The sequence below is a fragment of the Lacerta agilis genome, chromosome 11 (assembly GCF_009819535.1).
Source record: "Lacerta agilis isolate rLacAgi1 chromosome 11, rLacAgi1.pri, whole genome shotgun sequence".
In the NCBI taxonomy this organism is placed as follows: Eukaryota; Metazoa; Chordata; class Lepidosauria; order Squamata; family Lacertidae; genus Lacerta; species Lacerta agilis.
In genome coordinates, this window is record NC_046322.1 from 21,864,383 (window position 1) to 21,886,696 (window position 22,314).

The 22,314-nt window shown below is 41.3% G+C and overlaps 1 protein-coding gene across 2 annotated transcripts in view; it reads left to right on the forward strand.

The window, feature by feature from the left end:
• Positions 1–7,494: 7,494 nt before the first annotated feature.
• The window catches only part of DDX4 (DEAD-box helicase 4), a 29,913-nt gene continuing 15,093 nt past the window's right edge, over positions 7,495–22,314 (forward strand). The window contains exons 1-12 of one of the 2 annotated variants that reach the window (XM_033164081.1): positions 7,495–7,674; positions 9,757–9,820; positions 12,162–12,209; positions 14,566–14,640; positions 15,628–15,678; positions 16,428–16,484; positions 16,611–16,676; positions 17,452–17,532; positions 18,556–18,588; positions 18,831–18,878; positions 20,207–20,251; positions 21,488–21,630. In XM_033164081.1, the coding sequence (XP_033019972.1) occupies positions 7,531–7,674; positions 9,757–9,820; positions 12,162–12,209; positions 14,566–14,640; positions 15,628–15,678; positions 16,428–16,484; positions 16,611–16,676; positions 17,452–17,532; positions 18,556–18,588; positions 18,831–18,878; positions 20,207–20,251; positions 21,488–21,630 (855 nt within the window). In that variant the 5' untranslated portion in view covers positions 7,495–7,530. The remainder of the gene's footprint in view (positions 7,675–9,756; positions 9,821–12,161; positions 12,210–14,565; positions 14,641–15,627; positions 15,679–16,427; positions 16,485–16,610; positions 16,677–17,451; positions 17,533–18,555; positions 18,589–18,830; positions 18,879–20,206; positions 20,252–21,487; positions 21,631–22,314) is intronic. The other variant, XM_033164082.1, reaches the window with a different exon arrangement.

The following is a 22,314-nucleotide window of genomic DNA, read 5'->3' on the forward strand; positions in this document are numbered from 1 at the left end:
GGAGGGATTCCTGTTAAGTTTCTAAATTACAGAATTAAGTGTCCTAGCTTTCTATGTTACTTCTGGCTTTGGGGTTTCTGTATTTTAATCCTTTTTTATATGTACTGGCTGGACTGTGGTTTTTTTATTTTTGTGGAAAGCTTTAATGATGAAAAATAACAGCTGTTTACAGACGGCGACCACCCTTTCTGTGAGTGCTGTCTGAAGGGATGGGGTGACATCCTCAATGCGCTCCAGCAGTCTCACCTTGCCCTAATCTTGCAAGACAATGATCCTTGCAGGTAGCAAGGTTTTTAAACTCTGTTTTGTCCCAAAAAAGGCGAAATGGCCAACTACATGACTACTAAAGGTTTTTGTCATTTCCCCTTTCGATTGCAGTCTTAATACCCCTGGGTGTAGCTTTACTTTTGATGGCCGTGGTACGTTCTTCTGTTACAGTGGGTTCTGTGTATTCCTGTGTTTTTTATGTTTTTATGTTATGTTTATATGGGCTTATAGCCACAATAAACCACCTGTAGCCCGCAACTTGATGCGAAGGGCAGTGATTCCCAGCTCCTTGCATCTCTGAGCTACAGGTACATCCTGGGCAGCCAACGTAGAAGCATAAGGAGACGACTCATCCCTGTCAGCCTTCACTTTCATGCCACCAGTTACTCGGCAGATTGTTTCCTTGCCAGACAGGTCAGTTACATGGGCAAAAGTGTCATTGAAGGAAGCAAAGATGACAGACTCCAAACACATTCTCTCCTTCAGCCACCTGTGGTCCCAGATTCATAACCTGTTCTTCCTTCTTTTCCTTGCCCTTACGAGGTGCCATTTTTGCACATCTCTGCAGGCAGCAACCAACACTGGAAAGGAAGAACTATACTGGCCTGTTTTGTACAGCAAGGAAAATCAAACTTTGACTTACTGGAACTATATGAACATGTGAGCTCCCAGGAAGGAACTCACGGCTGCTTTGTTTCTCCCTGGACCTTTTTGTACCTGCAACCACACTGAGCTAAGCCAATATTTATTTTTAAAAAAAACCAGGGAGAAGAAAAACAATCAGCTGAAGGTTCCTCTCCAGGAGCCCACGCATGGCCCCAGGCAGCTACTCTGGTGAACTAAGCCACCACTACAATGTCTTCTTTGCTGTTTTATTGTTTTCAGTTGAATTAATTTTATTTCCTGGCCATGTTTGATTCATTTGTAACAGCAATGTGCATTTTATAATTGACTGGCTGGCAATTAGCTTCTGAGTTCAATTCAAAGTGCAGGTTTTGACCTATAAAGCCTTGAATGGCTCAGGACTGCATCTCTCCAGATGAACCAACCCAGACCCTGCAATCATATTCTGAGGCCCTTCTTCATATGCCTCCACAAGAGTTCTGGAAGGTGGCAACATGAGACCAGGCCTTGTGGCACCCCACTTGTGGAAAGCACTCCCCAGGAAAGTTTGGGTGACACCTTCATTATATACCTTTAGATGCCAGATGAAAGCATTCTTCTTCAGTTAGGCCTTTGGCTGATTACCATCCGATACCAATTTTAAATGTGGGATGCAGGAGAGGAGGTTATTGGTGGTTGTTGTTTTAATTCTTGTTTTTATCTACTCTGAGTTCTGTAGATAAAGGGCAGTATACAAATTTAATAAATCAATAAATTATGCAGCACAAAAACTCATACACTTTTTATATATACTAACCACCACCATTCAGCTGAGCTGACACTTGAATATACTAAAAGTACACACTCTAGTATATACTTCAGATTTAAGAGCTGAAAAATCAAACTTGCACATTGCTTTTGCTTCTTGTTGAGAATTGCCATGGTTATGCAACCAATGATTTTCTCAAGTGAAGCACAATCCTTATTGGTGAAGAGCGCTTTTAGCTGCGGGAAAGTCATGTGTGTTTTTTTGTTTGTTTGTTTGTTTTGCTGGGTTCCACATACAAATATGCTTCCAATGTAAGTAGAAAAGAGTGAGGCAGAAAGGTAAAGACATTATCAGGGTCTGCTGCTTTAGTTGAGCTGTTGTACCCTCCGCCCCAGGCTATATTTATACTTGTTTTGTTTTAGTACAGCAAAATTGTAAATTGCCTTGGCAGAAAGTTGGTATAAAAATGCAATAAATAATAACATCCCCACCTGAGTATCTGATTTTATTGTTGTAAACTGCCTAGAAGCCATTTTGGCATATAAGCAGTGGGTATTTATGTGTATATCATCATCATCATCATCTCCAGCTTTACGTTTTGCATGACTGGCAGAAATTCAACTGTGCATGCTTTCTCATCACAGTGCTGCTGCCTTGACCTGTTGAATTGTTTCCTGCCAATCAGCTGGCAAAAGGAGCCAGTCAGAACCATAAGAGAGTAAAAGCAGCAGATGGCCAGAGACAAAGCAGTAAAAGCTTTGATGGGTATTGAACTGCTGAAGAGAACCACACCACGCATATATACAGCCACTCCTGAAAAGCCGGAGACTTTAAGCATTTTATAAAGAACAGATGTGTCAGATATCAGAACTGAATAGTTTACCTTGGGTCATTCAACAGGTCTTATATTTAATTTGAGCTGCCTAAACTGCTTTGTAAAATTGTGCTTTGAATTCTATGGCAGTCATCAACTTCTGCTGTCTGGCTGAAACCAATTATAATCAGGATGGTGGTGATTAAGACTGCATATTCATTAGTAGCTTAAAACACAAAATTGTGTGTAAAAATATGAATAAAAATCATACAGCATCAAGCACAACACATTACAACAGGAAAATATCATTATATAGTCTGCCAAAACTTTCAACAATTTTCAAGTGTGTGTGGGGGGTGGTGGAGTTTGATAACCACTGATCTGGGACACTTGGCAGACAACCAAATGGTTTTTCTCCTGTTGTAGCAATTGTAATTCAATGTGCTAGATCAGGCATAGGCGAACTCCGGCCCTCCAGATGTTTTGGAACTACAATTCTCATCTTCCCTAGCTAACAGGACCAGTGGTCAGGGATGATGGGAATTGTAGTCTCAAAACATCTGGAGGGCCGGAGTTTGCTTATGCCTGTGCTAGATGCATTATGATTTTAATTGCTTCTTTTATTTTTTTAATTGCATTTTATTGTATTATACCTTGAATTCCATATAATTCAAAATTGTAAATGTTATTTACAGATCACCTGATTGAAGCTCACAAACCATGGTTCACGGACCAGTTTGGGAACCACTGTTCTGGGCACTAGGGCTCCACTTGCTAGAGTCTGCAATACTAACTATAGTTCTGAACATGTTTTTTGTGATTAGGAGGAAGTTAACATCCATGTCAGCAATTCTTAAATATGTCATGTGTTACAGTAAAAGACTCTTAACGCTGCAAAATTATTTTCCACAATCTTTTGCAACGTCTGTCCAGGGACATTATCATGACACATTATCTTCCCTCAATATATGAACTCTCACATGTTTGACAAAGGTTGATTGAGGCTATAACCACAGGCACCCCACCCATTTTACCCCTAGGCTTACCAACCTTTTTATTGGCAGGATTCTCACCCTTTCAGTGACAGCCTGTGAGGTGAAGCTTTTCCTGCCGTAGAACTAAACTAGAAAATGCTTCCTGGGAGTCCAGCTTGAAAAGCTGCCATCTCAATAGGCATAGAGGGGATTGTCACATTTTCCTGGAATTATTCATATGCCTTTGAACATGTAATAAAAGCAAAATAAATGCTTAACCAGCAGAACTTTTTATACGAAGTTGTTTGAATTTCTGTATCCAATCTGTTAAATGCTCTACCTGAAGGTGGCAATCCTAATAATAAATGCTCTAGGTATACTTTCCCCCTTTATTATTTATTAATTAAATTTATTAGTACTATTAATAATAATTTTAATTAATTAATTATTTTACATGCCACTCTTCATCACAAGATTTCAGGATGGTTCACAGAAGTTTATACTGTATAAACGTCTTCAAACTGAGTTCTGGGGAACAAGGTTGCTTAGAACTTATAGAAGACAAACCTTCCCAAAATATAACTTACTCATCTTCCTTAGCAAAGCAGTTGCAGTTCCAAGTCTCAGTCTGCCAACAAAAGTGGCCAGCGCCTTTGTTAGTGTCAAAATATGGTCCTGCAGTGCATCTGGCTTTTGTGATAGACAGGTAAAAATTCCTTAGCAAGGGGGATGGAGAAGAATCAAAAGGAGCCGTGCTAGTCCTGTTGTTGTTGTTGTTGTTTAGTCATGTCCGACTCTTCATGACCCCTTGGACCAGAGCATGCCAGGCCTCCTGCAGTTTTGTCAGACTCATGTTGGTAGCTTCGAGAACACTGTCCAACCATCTTGTCCTCTGTCTAGTCCAGTAGGAATAATTAAAAAACCATTGTAAAGCAATACCTTCATTTGGTTCAATCAAAGTATCACAAAATAGTGAGCAAGCTTCTGAATGCTCCAGACCTCCTATCTACCTACATTATAGGTAAATAAAAAGAGGGAGGGAGATGGAAACCTGGGCATGATGTCAGAATTCTAACATTTATAGTTTGTATTATTAATGGAGTGCAGGCAGGTGTCTGGAAGCCTTAGGCCCAGCTCCCAAACTATTTCAGGTTGTGCTGAGGGTTGCTAGGACAAAGGAACATCTCATTTTTGCACCTAGTAGCAAGTCTTATCTTGTTCCCTCCACCAGAAGTTGTGTTTATTGGCATAGTGACTTTACACATCTGCAGCGAAGAGCAAGGAGCAGTGGTGTACAAGCACACTCATGAGCCTTACATGTTACAGATCAGATCTTGCACATTGGTCCTTTTATATTTTCACTCTTTTCACGTCTGCTCTACCTCTGCTTTAAACTGTGGTTTTAGTGTGTTGTAAGAAAAAACTATCCCTTATGGGTATCCAAGAGCCCGTATAGAGTCCTTATGAGAGGCCAGCCAGAGAATATTGAGATGCAAAGCAGCTAGTAAGCATTATCTTTATTAAACTGTTGCAACAGGGTCCCCCACTCATATAGACTTTTGAAATTGCCTACCCTGTAGCTCAAGGTGAAGGGTAAAGGGTCCCCTGACAGTTAAGTCCAGTCGTGAACATCTCTGGGGTTGCAGCGCTCGCTTTATTGGCCGAGGGATCCGACGTCACGTACAGCTTTCGGATCATGTGGCCAGCATGACTAAGTCGCTTCTGGTGAAACCAGAGCAGCGCACGGAAAAGCCATTTACCTTCCCGCCAGAGCAGTACCTATTTATCTACTTGCACTTTGATATGCTTTCGAACTGCTACGATGGCAGGAGCTGGGACCGAGCAACGGGAGCTCACCCCATCACGGGGATTCGAACCGCTGACCTTCCCATCAGAAAGCCCTAGGCTCAGTGGTTTAGACCACAGCGCCATCCCCCAAAACATCATACATACATCACAGAAAGAGGTGGTCCCCAACAGAAATGAGTGTGTTGCTTCTCTGCTGTCTGCCAGGATACCTGATAATGCCTTATCTGACTGCCTTTTCTGGGCATCCTTGCGATTCCTTTGTGATGGTAAATACTTAGTTCCTGAATCTTTGCATATTGATAGTGCACTCAGCTTAACAGATGCTTGCCAGACTGTATTCACAGGGAGGTGTAAGCTTTTCCCATTTCCTTCCTCCTTGCAGAGAACATATATAAAACATATATACAATATATATACATATATATATATGACCTTATAATTCCTATAACAAATGTGCCTTTCATACCGGATGTAGCTGAGCCCAGCTTGTCTCCCATAGCACACCATAGCTCCCACTTCACTTCTCAGCAGGTGGCAGCGCAGCAGCCGCCCTTGCGCACATGCCATCCGTCTGGGCAAATGCACATGCAGGTCATGCCCAGTTACCTTTCAGCCTCACCTCAAATTGAAATTGCAAGGTGCGCCAGGAACTAGTGCGGGCTGTCCTGAACTTTTTTCTTCTTGCGGTTTTTTTTGGTGAACATCTCCCTCCAAACCCAACCCCCCCTCCCAAAAATTTCCCAGCTTTTAAAGCATGTTTGAAGCATTTTCCTTTGAAAATAGCCCTGGTTGCCATATATCCGGGTTTTCCCAGACATTTTGCCGCTTTTCAGTCCTAGAAATAATTAACTAGCACCAAGATGTCCCCTCCTGCTGCCCCAGACGGCCACGCACACCCTTCCTGCAAGGGGGCGGAACGAACTCCCAATTTTTAATAGCATGAACTAGAAGGCAGTGGAACTGTTTTGTGGGGAGGCAGAAGTAACGAAACTTCAGACACAGCGAGACTTTCGTTTTTCCAGGAATAAAAGAAACGAAACCAAAACCACCAGCAGTAGCAGGAAAGCTGGCAAAGGACAAAGGCGCTCTGGACACTTATGTAAGAGCGGATGCACCAAGCCCTGCTTAACTCGACGGGGCTTGATTTCCAAATAAAGCACACGCGTTTGATCGTCTTGAGAACGCTTTGCGTCGATTGCATTCCTAGGCAAGCAAGCAAGCAAACAAACAAACAAAAAAAACTATCACAAAGTTTGCTAGGAAGCGCCCTGAGGGCAAAGTCTTCCTCTCTTTTTTTCCTGAATGCGCGCGACGGCGGCGACAAACCGCAACTCTCGCAGGGGGGGAAAAAAAAAAGAACGAACGGGGTGAGGTACGCTACGTGAGAAGCGCAGGCTGGGAGCTCCTTTTTTTCTTTTTTACGCTACTGCCCTAACCTCCCCTCCCGCGCCTTGAGCAGCTCTCCTGAGCCCCAGCGGCCCTGCAATTGGTGGGGTGGGGTGGGGAGGCGAGGAAGGCAGCGAAGGCGAAAGCGGCACGTGACCAGAGCCCCGGCAGGGGCTGGAGCGGCGGCGAGGGCGAGTGCGCGCGCGCGTACGGAGGGGGGAGGGGCTGAGGAGGGCAAGAAGCAGTAGTAGTAGCGAGAGCCGCGGCGGCAGCTGCGGCACGTGCTGCCTGGTTGGTAGGTGACGAGGCGTTCCGTTCGCGTCAGGGGAGGCGTTAAAAGAGCCGTCGCGCGGCCTGCGTTCGATGGGCGGGGTTAACGGTCTGGCCTCCCTTGTCCCCTTCCGACGGGGAGAAGACGGGTAGCGGTAGTCGGTGAGCCGCGCTTTGGGCGGGAACAGGTCCGTCGCCTGGGCCCCGCCTCGTGGCGGGCTGCTTGAAGCCGGAGTGAGAAGGAGAGAAAAGGGGCGTTGGTCTGGGACAGGTGTGGGGAGAAGAACGGGGTGGTGGTGGGCAGGCTTTGAACGGGGTTGGTATGGGCGTAGCCAATATTTTTGTTTGGGCGGGCAGAACTTTGTTAGCAGGGGCGGGGGGGGGGCAGGACCGATGTAATTGGTTAAGTATTCCGAGGGAGCACCTGCCCCTCCCTGCCCCCCTTGGCTATGCCCATGGTGTGGGGCGGGGGCGGGGGGAGACTGCAGCCAGTAGTTCAGTTTGAGGTGATGTGAACGTGGCGTTGGGGCTCAAGAGCCTTTTCCGCTGCTCTCGTTTCACTTGTTCTTGGTTTGTTTTTCCCCCTTCTCCCAAATCACAGGGCCTATTCGGAGTAGGTTACATCTGAGGGTGCCACTATGGAGGAGGAAGATTGGGACGAGGAGATCACAGATGACAACAGGAGCAGCACTAGTGGTGGCGGAGGTGGCAGGAGTGCTTTGCCGCACTTCAAACCCAGCTTCGAAAAGCTGGTGGGTGGCCCTGGGAATCCACAAATTAGGGTGAGTGAAGAGGTTCCTCCTCCTCTCTGGCCAACATAACCCATTGCGTTGTATTCCTGTAAATGTGTCTCTTTGCGTGTCAGTGGGTTGGTGAAAAAATGGGAGGGGAGATTGCATTGGGTTGGCATATTTCAAAAAGTGAAAATCCAGACGGAAAAGTTTTTGAGCTTTTTATTTTACTTTTTGAAGTTTTTTAGATATTTTAAAGAAAAATTGCCAAAAATGACACTGTCGACATTGGTTTCCATACATCCGTATTTTCCCAGACGTTTCAGTGAATTCCGCCCAGACACTGTTTTCAACAGCCGATTGCCGGCTATTTCTGGGAAATTCTGGAGGCATGGCAACTCTATTAATTGAGCTCCGGGACTTTTTAAGACCCACTAGAGAGTGCTGTGTTTTTATTTATTGGTTTTGTTTTGATAACATTTACATACTGCTTGTCTGTAAAGCGGTTTGCAAACAACAACAACACACTTCAAAATGGTTTTTAGGAAGTTGTTACAACTTAAAAGTGGTTTAGAAAGAAGGTAGTCAGAATTTTGCTGCGCTGAATCCTGGTGCTTAAATTTTATCTCCTGTTGGGGGATTACAGTAGCTGCTATTCTAGTGGTTTGAAGTCCAGATAGGCCACTAATATTGGTGTGGGTGCTTGCAATCCAAATGATTAATTGTGTTAAAACCTTGCCTATGCTAGTCATGCAACCCAGTGCATGCTTACCTTGGAGTGAGACCTATTAAATAAATATAGGGAGGTCTGATTTAGGTATAGAATGGCATTGTGTTGTAAGGCATGGTCTATCCATGCAACAAAATAGGTTGTAGAGTGAAATGCCACTGTACAGTGAAGCTATGAATAGTTTTTCATGTTGAGAATATGAACCGATCTCCCCTGGAAGTAAACTGTAGTGTACATTAAGGAGAGATATTCTGGCCTAGTCAACTTCCTTCTTATTAGCAGGAAAGGGTTTGCTGTGAAGTGGCACAGGCTATTCTACTTTTGTACTTAAGTCCTACTTCATGCTACACATGTGTAGACAAAGCCTAATGCTGAGGTACTTTCACTTTGCTGTTTTGAGCAATGATCACTGTTGGAAGCTGCTCTTTGGATGCAGCTTTAGGTTGCACTTCTATACGAAGTTAACTTAAGAATGCGACACTTTTATTTGATTTTGACTTGGTTACAAGCAAGCAAGCATGCACAGGACTGAGCTATTGCCTTGTTATTTTGTCTCTGAACTTCACTGTCACCTTGATTTATTTTCTTCCTCTTCTCTCCCCCCCTGCCCCAAGCATCTGTTATGTGGATGGTGGCTTGAACGTTCATGGAATAGAAGGGGATATTTTTTCATGGATTAGTTGATCCAGTACTATACTATCCATGTGAGCAGCTCTCCTATGTTTATATGCTGAGCATGCAGGAAGAGACTTCATTTTTCTACATGTGCAGTGGAGAAATGATGTGATTTGTGTCTCTGCTGCAAGTCAGTCTGCTTGTACTTGGGCTGGATGTGCAGGGGGCTGCTGTGCATTGCATGCTTCTAGCATAGATGCTTAGGTTGGTGTCAAATGCACAGATGGCTTTGCCCCATCTTTACTAGCATGCCTTGTTTTTCTGCAATTCATGCAGAAGGTTTGCCTCCTGGATGCATATGAGGAGTCTTACCACTTCGGGCTCCATTAGAAGGAAGAGTGGGATATCAATTGATTAAAGAAATATTAAAATATAAAAACACAATAGACTGCTGGAGGCATCAAATGCTCCATCCCTTTCTACAGAAGTTTTCCTTGGCTGCTATATTAAGCAAGGGAGTAGGGAAAGTGTCCTTCTCCATGCCAAGCACAGACACATTGTGGGTTGCTTGAGTAAGGCTTGGACACTCCATTCTTCTGCCAAAATAATTTAAAATGTGACTGTGAAATCTTCTGGTTACCAGTTGAGTGGTTAAAAGCAAGGCTCTAGTAGACTATACTTGGGGCGGGGGGAATGGTTGGTATAGTAGTTCCAGCATGGTCTTAACTCTTCACGCAACCCAGTCAAATGGGCAAGATACAATTAATAAAATTATTATTTTATTGTAGGGCAGCTTGTCTACAGGAGCAAATGAAACCTCATACAATTTCAATCAGAATGCAACCCCCCCAGGTATGTGATAAGGACTTTAAAAAGGAATGTTCTGTCTAGAAAAAAGCTGGTACCAAAAACTTTGTAGTCAAGTGTTCCTAACAGTTGAAGCCTGTTAAATTGGGTTGACAATGAAGTCTTGTATGAGATCAGTTATCACTTTAATTATGGTATTGTTGAAATTAAGTTCACCTGAGGGGTTTGAAAGCCCTACAGCTGGGCTGTAGAGTGAATTGGGCTAAATATAAGTTGTTGATCCTTTTTAACTTGTCTGCATAAATTTGCAATTGAATAAAATGGTAGTGAAGAAAAGAATTTTTAAAGAGAGGAAACGTATTTGCAGCAAGAAATAAGGTATATTAGAGGCAATTTTCCTGCTGTGAGAAAGGGAAAATAAATTCCTCTTCTACAGTAGCAAGTCTGCTACCTATATTACTTTAAATGCTTCTGTTAAGAAGAAGGGACACGGGTGGCGCTGTTGGTTAAACGACAGAGCCTAGGGCTTGCCGATCAGAAGGTCAACGGTTCGAATCCCCGCAACGGGGTGAGCTCCTGTTGTTCGGTCCCTGTTCCTGCCAACCTAGCAGTTTGAAAGCACAAAGTGCAAGTAGATAAATAGGTACTGCTCTGACAGGAAGGTAAATGGCGTTTCTGTGCGCTGCTCTGGTTTGCCAGAAGTGGCTTAGTCATGCTGGGCACATGACCCGGAAGCTGTACGCTGGCTCCCTCGGCCAGTAAAGCGAGATGAGCGCTGCAACCCCAGAGTCGTCCGTGACTGGACCTAATGGTCGGGTCCCTTTACCTTTACCTATTAAGAAGAAAAATAGTAATTAAAACCTACTGTCTGATTAATCCGGATCACTGTAGCCAGCTACCTACAATCAGTCCTATCATCTAGACCAGGCATAGGCAAACTCTGGCCCTCCAGATGTTTGGGACTACAATTCCCATCATCCCTGACCACTGGGCCTGTTAGCTAGGGATGATGGGAATTGTAGTCCCAAACACCTGGAGGGCCAGAGTTTGCCTGTGCCTGACCTAGAGGGATGAAACTTAAGTTTTGAAGAAATTGTTTGCTTCTTAAAAAGATCAGACTCTGTTCTGTAAGAAGTGAATTATTGTTATTTAATTAGTACCAGCCGCTATTTGCACAATGTTACACGAATTGGCACTTGTTAACAATGTAGAGATAGTTTGTGGACATGAGCTACAGTCCGAAACGTCACTGAACACTTCTAAGGAAATGTGTATAGAAGTGTGCCGCATACTGAGTTAGATTGCCCCTGGAGAACGAACGGGCTTTGTGAAGTAGTCTGCACATTGCTTTGATTTTTTTGTTGGTCCTAAAAAGTCCATTCATCTAGGATTTTTCCCCTTGAATGGATAGTCAGATATTTATACCTTTTGTCGAGAATGCTGAGTAATTCTTAAGGATTCCCTCCTTCCCCCATTATGGCAGTTTATGGATGATTACTTGTGTTTATTGCAACTAGTGTGAATTTACTGTATTTTTTGCTCCATAAGACACACTTTTTTCCTCCTAAAAATTAAGGGAAAATATCTGTGCTTCTTATGGAGGGAATGGTGGTCCCTGGAGCCGAATTGCCCAGGGGCCAAAAGCAGATAGTGCTTTTTATTTTACAAAGAGAAAAAGGGGTGTTGAAAGGACCCCGCTCAGCAGCTGATCAGCAAGAGATCGGGAGAGAAATAAGAGTCCTGGCTCCCTTTCAGCCCCACCCTCTATTGTTGAATGTGCTGCAGAGGGAGGTTGCTTGTTTCCCCAGCAACATGTGTCTGGCTGATTAGATTATCTGTCTGGAAACTGTAGAAATGGCTCCCTTTCCTTCAGATGCTGCAGAAATGTGAGTTGAACCCCATAAAAAATTGGGCTTTTCCTTTTTGCTTTTCCCCCTTTGCAAAAAAGCTGCAAAACTTTTAGCTGATCCTCAAAAAAAACAGGGCTTTTCCCTTTGCAAAAAAAAGCTGCAAAACTTTTAGCTGATCTTCAAAAAAAAAAAACAGGGCTTTTAGAGGAGGAAAACCATTTTTTTTTTCTTGTTTCCTCTAAAAATGAGGTGCGCCCTATGGTCCGGTGCGCCCTATGGAGCGAAAAATACGGTAATTCCTAAGGTGTTTATGTTTTAAGATACTTAGTATGCAAATCCAGAAAGTTCTATCATCAGTATAATTTATTACATTTTGTCATTTGAAAATTTGTGCATTGAACCACTGCCAGCTTGTTTTATACTTACCTTTTCATAAGTATTTGAGTTTTCAGCAGATCTGTTAATATTTAACCATTCTTCTGATTATGTACCTTATGAACATCTTCAAAATGTCCAATGTAATAACTTCTTTTTAGGACATGGTTCCACTGAAAATGCAGCTCCTTGGGGTCGTACGTTTGGAGGTATATAACTGTGTATATTCCCATTTGTGTTCTAGGAAATATAAATCATATTGGGCTTTCTAAATATGTCTCTTAATGTTGTGCACGCACACCTTTTGCTTTTCACTGGGCACAGTAATGTAACTTAATGTTGGTATATGTTTTCACTGCATGTATGGTGGTTTTGGAAAACAATTGTGGCCATGAGTGATGCCATGATACTTCTCTGAACACTTTAAAATTAAAAATTCTTTTTGCCTGTTGGAGGGGTGGGGAGCCTTTTTCAGCCTAAGGGCTGCATTCCTCAATGACCAACTTTCTGGGGACCATAAGCCAGTGGTGGCATGGTCTAAATTAACATGGGTGGGGTCACCCCTACATTGTGTTACACATGCAAACACACATTGCATGCATGCACGCACACATCCTGTATTGCATATTAATCTCCCTTTTCTGCTACAATTAGGCTAGGAAAAGGTGTTCTTATTGCAGCCAATACAAACTTAACGGGTGCCTATTTTTCGGAGATGGAAGTCACAGTACAGGGTGAAAGAAGGTTAACCTTTTCATCCACCACCACCTCATCTGTGACCCTTCCCCTGAAATGGCTGCCCATGCAGTGTTTAGTTTAGAAAAAAGCCTCTGATCAGCTGTACTAGGTGAGTTTTATTAAGTCCAATTTTGGCTGTGGCGAGGGCTGCTGGCCAGATGGGGAGGTGAGATCCCTTTGGTATGCGGGTCAGAGTGTCTCAACCCCTGGCCTAGAGCATTTACATAGACCACTGTGTATAGGAAAGGGCATAGGAGATACTTAGTGAGTTCTTTCATTGTGTTGTGAGCCATGTGTGCACACATATACCTACGACCAACTGCACGGATGAGCTAAGAAGTCATTAGTTAATTTGGAAGCTCATTATTCCTTACTTCAAACAAGCAAGAATATAAAGCAAGTTTTAGGCTCTGGCTTCATAGTTTGGCTTGTTTGGAAGCCATTCATCATAGTTTGAATGGAAACCTGGGCTGCAATCCTAGCTGCATATACCTGTGAGTAAGCCCCATTGCATTCAGTAGGCATTCTGAGTAGGCAAACATTAGGATTACAGTGTTAGCTGTAAAAAAAATTCCTGGGTTATGTAAAGGGAAGAGAAAAATGGCTGTATTAAGTCAAGATAAGACCACAGAAATAAAACCACAGAGCCTAAGGCTTGCCAATCAGAAGGTCAGTGGTTCAAATCCCTGCGATGGGGTGAGCTCCCATTGCTCGGTCCCAGCTCCTGCCAACCCAGCAGTTCAAAGCACGCCCAAAAGTGCAAGTAGATAAATAGGTACTGCTCCGGCGGGAAGGTAAACGGCATTTCCGTGCGCTGCTCTGGTTCACCAGAAGCGGCTTAGTCATGCTGGCCACATGACCCAGAAGCTGTCTGTAGAGAAACGCCGGCTCCCTCGGCGTATAGAGCGAGATGAGCGCGCAACCCCAGATTCGTCCATGACTGGACCTAACAGTCAGGGGTACCTTTACCTTTAAGATCCAACTAAATGCAGTCATTGGCTGCATTTAGAAATGACATTAAATAATTGTCAGAAGTAGAAGCAAGTTTCCCACTAAGCAAAGGATGGAAGTATTTGGGCAGTACAAGGGTAGACAGGCACACAAGTTGGGTGCTAATCTCTGCTATTAGTACTAGATCAAAGTTTAGCAATGTGTTGTAATAAGGAAGCATTGCAGTGAGTTGAGTAATTGTTTTGCATCAATGTCTGAACTGAGCCATAGAGCAGGCTTGCAATACACAGTAGGCCAAGCTATGACTTGCTGAGGCCACACAAATGTCTGGACACTCATAGGAGCTTGTAGCAGCGTTGCTTTTCACTAGTCCTTACTGCTGCACCGTGCTGAGCTGAAGCTAGAGTTCATAATTCTCTTCTTGCTAACCACATGCTGTAAACCTTGTCTTAGTTCAGTTCAACACAGCTTGACAGTGAAAAGGAGAACTGAAGAGCAAAGTGACTGCAGGGCCCTCTGGGAGCCTGCACATTGGCTTACCATCTTATGCAAACTAGTTCATACTGAACAGTTCAGTACAGTGGTACCTTGGTTTACGAACTTAATCCGTTTGGGAAGTCCCTTCTTAAACTGAAACAGTTCTTAAACCAAGGCACGCTTTCCCTAATGAGGCCTCCCGCCACCAGTGCCCTTCCACCATTCGGCTTCTGTTCTCAGACCGAGGTAAAGTTCACAAACCGGGACACTACTTCCGGTTTTGCAGGGTTCGTAAACCGAATAGTTCGTAAACAGGGCTTTTCTTACACTGTACTGTATATCTAAACAAAGTAAAGAAAGTAATCACCTGTGGTAAACAAATCTTTTAACATTTGTCAGGTGTTGGTGGAAAACCAAATGGAGAAGACAAACCAATAGGTGGATTTGGAAGTGGAAGGACTTTTGGAAACAGAGGTAGATTGTTTGGTCAAACTTGTGTTTATCACACGCAGGTGCTGGTAGTTTATGGCATCTGCAATTTTATCTTAATCCTAACCATGCTTTTAAATGCTGAACTAACTTGGTCAAATAGTTCTAATTGCTTCAGTGACTTTGAAAAAGCTCTAGTGTGCATAAGGTTATTTGATAAAAATGAAGGCATTTCATGAGAGAGCTAATAGTGTAATTTGATAAAAAATATATTCTTAATGGTAAATGTAAATCATGATAATTGAAATCAGTGTAATGCTTAATATGAGGGTGCTTTGAGTATTCTGGTTCAACTGAAATGTGTGTCTCTATATCTTTTACCTGTGGTTCCAAAACCTTTGCCTGCATGGACCACTGAAAAATTGCTGAGGGTCTTGTTGAACCACTTAATGATTTTTTCTGCCAGTTGTAGCAATTGTAATACATTGTGTCAATTTTAATTTAATTTTTATTGCTGCTTTTATTTCTTGTAATACAATAAAGATTAAGATACAATTAACATCAACATAAATATTTAATGCAGACATGCTGCAGATTACCAGGATGAAGCTTGTAGACCTCTAGTGGTTTATGGACCACATTTTGGGAACCATTGCATTGGGTCTTTTTTGCAGGGAAGGGGGAGTGAAATATCAGTTTGAGGCTATAGCCCTGGGAGTTGCCCCACTAATTCTAAGTAGATGTGCATTGGGTTGTGCTGAAAATGTATCAAAAAGTAGAAAATAAGCAGTTTACTTTCAGCATGCAATAGTCATGTGACATTGCCTGTTTCTCTGCCATATTAAATATGTATTAATGCTAGGCGGCCAGTGGAGACAATGTGCCAAGAAGAGGGAAGGACAGGCACTAGTAAGGGATAGAAATTCTGGTAATAAATGCTAATATTCCTCAGTGCTACTTAAAATATTCATGTCTGTTTTGAAATGTAAGTGAATGGAATTGTAGAATGCTTGCCTTTCTCGCTTTCTACAGTTACATCTGGAAATAGATTTGAAGAAAGACAGTTTTCAAGCTTTGAGAGAGGTACAGTTGCAAACATCCCCAGACTCATCTATCTGTTGATTTACTTTAAAATCTCATTAAAATATATTTTCTAGACTGACTAAATATAAAGCAAGACAGTACTGTATAGCCCCTGTTTTACCATGGAAACGGCCTTGGTTGCCTAGTATGATTACGTCTGTTGGGAGAGGGACAGGAGGAGTGTGCCTCTTTTAATTCTCCTTGAGTTTTCAGTAACTTTTGATAATATTGACCATTATACTTTTCAAGATGGCTGTCTGGACAGGGACAGCCTAACTTATGTTTTCTAAGCTCTGGTAACCTAGGTTGGATTACTGCAATGTATTATACACGGGGCTGCCCTTGAAGATGGTTTGAAAAATGCAGAATTTGGCCAGATTGTTGATTGTGGTGGGACGGTCTGAACATAAAACAGCAATTCTGACATGACTGCTTGGCTATCAGTTTCCAGGCTGAGTTCAAAGTGAAGGTTTTGACCATAAAGCCTTACACAGCTCTGGACCTCAGTATGCTTTCTGTCGCTTTTGTGAGGAAATAAATAACCCCACCAATAGTACAATAATATTTGCACATGTTTGGTATAGAGAAATAAGATGTGATTGTCTGATGAAGGGCGGTGTACAAATTTAATAATAAACACCTGTTTTTTTAATAAATTGAAATAAAAATGTAAGCTGTGCTTACATCCATAAGAGAACTTTTAAGTATCTGCAGAACTGAGAATTTTTTATTGCTTATTTTTGTCATAGAAGTAGTTGATGATGATCAAGAAAGCCAGCCAAACAGAGGAGCTCCTAGGAGAGGAGGTAAAGCCCTGAAAACAACAAAGCTTAGAATTCCCATGCTTGCTTTTTTCTTCCTGGTTTTGGAACATAAGTTCTTTTAAGATCAGAAAGTTATTGATCAAGTACTGTTGTATTTTTTTCCTCAAGGAATGAGTGCTGGTGGCAATAGGGGTGGAAGAGGATCTGGCAGAGGAGGATTTGGGCGATTTGGAAGTAAGCTCTATAGTTTTTAATTGTGTTAGTAACCAAGTAAAATGTAATTATTCGGTCTAGCCTGGAGAGTCTGGAAATGAAAATATGTCAGATGGGTTTTGTGGTTAAGAATTTTTTTTATATACCTTAAATACTCTTATTTGGGGAGGAAAAAAACCTTTACACATACTCACTGTCTTGAAGAGTCATTAGTTACTAACAGATTAAGACCAAGATTTGTTTTTATCCCAGATGTATATAAACTTTGTAAATTGTAATGTTGGACCAGAACGGGATGTGGATTACATGGTGAAATGAGCATAAAATATAGGGGAAAATATCTCAGTGCACATCTAGGAGAGAACTCACATACATATGGGTGGTATGAAGAAAATGTGGCAGTGTTACTTAATCACTTAAACCGATGCATTTTATAAGAATAAAAGAAAAGAACCACAGTACAAGTTTATTTCAAATTGGTCTATCCTTAGTAATTAATGTAAGGTGAACTATGAACTCAGCACTTTCAAAAATACACTTTTTCAGTATTTGAGTGAAGTAGGTATGAGTTTTTATTCATTTAATATCAGTCTGTATTATAATTGTTTTACTTGGTAAGATGTATTTTTAATGCTAATAGTTGTTTTTTAAATACTAGTAGTTCATGTGGGCTGGAGAGTGCTATTTTAGAAAAGTTGCTTTTAACATTTAAAATATTTATATTCTACCATTGCATGAAAACCTTTTCAACCTTTAAAACAGAAGAAATCCTTATGTTTGTGTTCAATTATAACAGATGATGAAACTGAGCAACAAGATAGAAGACAGACTTTTGGTGGATTTGGTTCTAAAAGAGGAGGGTTTGGCGCTTCAACTGGTAAGAATTAAAACTGAAATTTAATGTACTGTATATTCTGGCGTATAAGACTACTTTTTAATCCAGGAAAATCTTCTCAAAAGTCGGAGGTCGTCTTATACGCCGGGTGGAAAATCTTCGGTCGAGTATATCTCAAACTCTATATTTTAACTGGAAAAGTTGGGGGTCGTCTTATACGCCCAGTCATCTTATACGCCGGAAAATACGGTGTGTGTGTGTGTGTGTGTGTGTGTGTATTGCTGAATTGCAACTAATTACCAAACTTAAACCATGGAGAGACCTGGTCTGAACAAAGACATTGGATTCTTATCTCATATTATACATGACAAAGCTATCTTTAGCCATCTCAGCCCTTGCTTTTTCCTGTAAGACCAATTGCAGTCGTTAACAGTCAACAAGTTTTCCACACCTATCAGCCCATTCGTGTGCCCATTCCCACCACCCTTCTGAGTAATACCCCTCCCCACTCCCTCACTATATATAAGGGTCTGGTGACTTCCGTTTCAGTGTATCTGAAGAAGTGTGCATGCACACGAAAGCTCATACCAAGAACAAACTTAGTTGATCTCTAAGGTGCTACTGGAAGGAATTTTTTTATTTTGTTTTGACTATGGCAGACCAACACGGCTACCTACCTGTAACTTGATATATATACAGGTGGGTAGCCGTGTTGGTCTGCCATAGTCAAAACAAAATAAAAATTTCTTTCCAGTAGCACCTTAGAGACCAACTAAGTTTGTTCTTGGTATGAGCTTTCGTGTGCATGCACACTTCTTCAGATACCTTCTTCAGATACTGGAAAGAAATTTTTATTTTGTTTTGATATATATAGTTTGCTTTATTCCCTTTGTCTCTGTGGTGGTATTGATTTCAAAACTGCCTGGAATTGTTGGCAGTTGATGTGACTAAAATGGTAGATTATAGACATGCACAATCTAGAAACCAATTAAATTGACAGGTGATTGATTTTACATTGCGCTTCATTTGTAACCACATTCTTCCAATTATGCACTTGTTTTTCAGGTGACTCTGAAAATAGAGGCAGAGGAGGCAGAGGTAAGAATCCATTGTTCACATAAATTCATTCCTATTTTGACCTTTTTTTTTGTCTCCAAGCATAACTGTTTTGTTCATTACTCACCTTGGTGCCTGATAATCTGTCTCAATCCAGCCAAGTCCCATATATGTTCACTTTGAATTCCTAGCATAAGGATCTGCAATATAATTGCCAGATCCTTTCTAATTGTATTGTTAAAACTGCTTTTATCTTCAACCATTCCTTTCAACATTTTTAACAGGTGGCTACAAAGGAAGTAACGAAGAAGTAATCGGAGGTTTTCGAAGAGGTATGTGTCTGGTGCGATTGAGTTTTGGGTATTATTTGGGTATGAAGTGTAGCATTGTTTGTGTGTGCAATTGGGTGTTCACAGGCTGGGAGTCTAGATTGGGATATACCTGGGCAAGGAGAGCAGGGATAGAATGGGTATGATGCCCCTGTTACAGTGACCATGGGCAAAGAAAGATATGGTGCTTGAAGGAGGTCACTGTTAAGTGTAGAGGGTATGCATGTGTGCAGGCCATTCCCTCTTCTTGCTCTCTTATTATGTTCCTGATTCCTTAGCTACTGGATCCTCTACTTTTGATTGATTTTCTCTGCAGCTTTTGATACCTTCAGCCATGGTATCGTCCATGACTGTGATAATGGGGTGTTTGAGTCACTGTACTGTACTCGTGGTTCCACTCCTTCCTGCATGTTGGTTTCCAGAAAGTAATAATGGGGATGGAGGCAACAAGATACTACATTGTCTCCAATACTATTTAACATATATATATAAAGTCATTGAAAGTGAATCTGAGGAGATTTGAGGCACCAGTATGCCAATGACACAGCTCTATTTCTCTATCACATCTGAGTTTAGAGGAGCCATGCAGGTTCCTAGGCTGGTACCTGGATGAGGGCCAATAAACTCAAAGGGAATCCTGATAAGATGGAGACCCTGTGAACAAGTGGGTAACTTGTTTGTTTTGGATGGGAAGGAAGGGAGGGGCCTGCATTCTAGGGCTGGTCCTTGAGCCATCATTGTCACTAGAGGCCCAGGTGACCTCAGTAACTAGGAGCACCTACTGGTTTTGATCACTGTGCCCATTTACTGAACAGAAATAGCTTGATCCATGGATTGGTAACTGGATGATTGGACTAGTGTAATGTATTGTGTGGGATTTCCTTTTAACAGGTTCAGCTCAGGACTAGGTTACTCAAGAAATTACTTTTTCCCACCTGGTCACAAAGGTCTATGGAGATGGCCTGTTGGCTGTGCTATGACCTGCTTTATATCAGCAGGAATTCCCTGTGGCAGCAGCTACCCTATTCCCTGTGGAGAGGTGGCAACAAACTGTTACATGCTTTCACTAACAATGAAAGACTCTTCACTGTGGTATTTTCCTAGCTGCTAATGTTAGTTCTTCAGTTTTGAATTTAGTGATAATGGCTTTCTGGAATGTTAATTGTTTGCGTTGTACTTTTTAATTGTTGTGTAAAGTGTTCTGTGTTCTCTGAATGAAAAGCAATATGCACATTGCAATAATAAATAATTATTTAGCTATAAGAAACTTTTAAAAATATCTGCCTGTTTCCTTCCTCTACTGATATTGTTTTCTTCCAAACATTCTTAAGGTATGGGGAAATCGGATGGTGATTCAGAAGCAGGTGATAGTGCTGGTACGTTAAATTAGAGCAAATTAAGTGGCAAGAGATATTAAGAAAATTGATAAATTACTGATGTTCATGAACATAAAGACAACTCCCGCTTTTAACTTTTAAAATACCTAATGGCACATTATGACTAAATATCTAGACAAAACAAAATAAAAAAAACCCTTCCAGTAGCACCTTAGAGACCAACTAAGTTTGTTCTTGGTATGTGCTTTCGTGTGCCAAGAACAAACTTAACCGAGTTTGTTCTACTAGAAGGATTTTGTGCTACTAGAAGGATTTTTTTATTTTTTATTTTGTTTTGACTATGGCAGACCAACACGACTATCTACCTGTAACTAAAATATCTGGAGCATTTCTACCTTCCTTTTGGGAATAAAAATTAAATGGCTACGATTACATCCAGATGTCACAATTTCAGGTGGCTATTTCCTTTCTTGCTTTTTAACAGAAAAAGGTTTTAAATATAATAGTACTTTCAAAAATGATAAGTAATATATTTAATTAGTTGTGTGAGTCCATTCTCAAATCACCAATTATTCCCACTCTTTCCTGATTAGTTTTACTATTATGGCCAGTATTCAATACAGTACTGTTTTCTTGTCATGCATACATTTAAAATAGTGCATATAATTGGAGAGCTATGTATTATAAAAGGAAGAAGACTAGAGTGTACTAGTACATGTTGTTATCCATATTGTTTCTTGCCAGAAGCTCATAGGATTCAAGGGATCTACTAGCTATTTTATTTTAGAAAAAAACACAATCTTGATTTTGTCACTAAAGTTTTTAGCGAGGGAAAAAATAATGCAAGTAAAACAATCTGAAAAGCATTGTCACGAAATGATTGTGGTGGTTGTGAAAATGAAGATATGGTTGTGTTGTACCCAAAATTTATGTTACTAGAAATTCTGTGCTCAGATGGTGGCATCCAACTTAATGCTTGTAGACATGTACTGGCACAGTGGGGCTTATCCTTCATCTCCTATCTCACTGCAGCTCATAATGTGCCCCCAAAATCTGTTCCAAGGTTTGGGAGACCCTCTAGAGCAGATTGTGGAGGTTGAAGGGGGATAATTGAAACTGGAAGTTGCATTCTGCAAGCAGATTTCCAGTGCACCAAGCAAGCAGACATTGGTGAATGTTGCCCAAAACATAACGAAATGGAGAAATTTTGTATAGCTAGCCCACTTGCTGCTTAACGATTAAATTTAACTTGTACGATTAAATTTAACTTTGCAGGTCCAAAGGTGACATACGTACCACCACCACCACCAGAAGAAGAAGAAGCCATCTTTGCACATTACCAGACAGGGATAAACTTTGACAAATATGATAACATTCTTGTGGAAGTTTCAGGACATGACCCCCCACCAGCAATACTGGTTAGTGCTGCTGCTTTAAATATTTCTAACAAGTAACTTTGTTAGTCTCAAGAGACTGAACAGTTGTGCAAAGTCACAAAGTTTGGGGTGGTTTGATACCGATCTACTTGCTTAAAATATTGGACTATAATAGGCTCACTTGCTGCTTTGACTTCTAAAAAAAACTCCTTAATTCAACTTGACTTTTGTTTTTTCTTGATCTTAAAGAAGTTAGCAGGTCAAGATTTTCTTCTTGAACTCCTTTAGAACTGTAATCCTTTCACCTCATATTAATGTGGAGAAAGTCCTTTGTAAGGTACCTTTCAGACTGAATGCTATTGATTGGTATCAGCTGTAGTAGCAGTTGATTTTATGTTACAAGGTTAAAAGAAAGAAGTAACTACTAGTGTGTCCTGTGCTGTGTTTACAGTTATGAAATTTTTTAATGCCCAGCTATGGCATATAAAGAAACCACTTTGTGTGTACTGTGCTCTTTTTGCCAGACTCTGCAGATTTGAAGAGAAATTTCATATTTTTATATATATAATTTTTATTATTTTTATACTAAACTACTACAATAATATTTAAACAAACATTTTCATACATTTTCCATTTGGCTGTCAAGCCGTGACTTCCATCAATCCCTTTACATGGCTTTCTAAATTTTAACTTAGCATTATACTTCTTTAATCAACCATTGCTTAC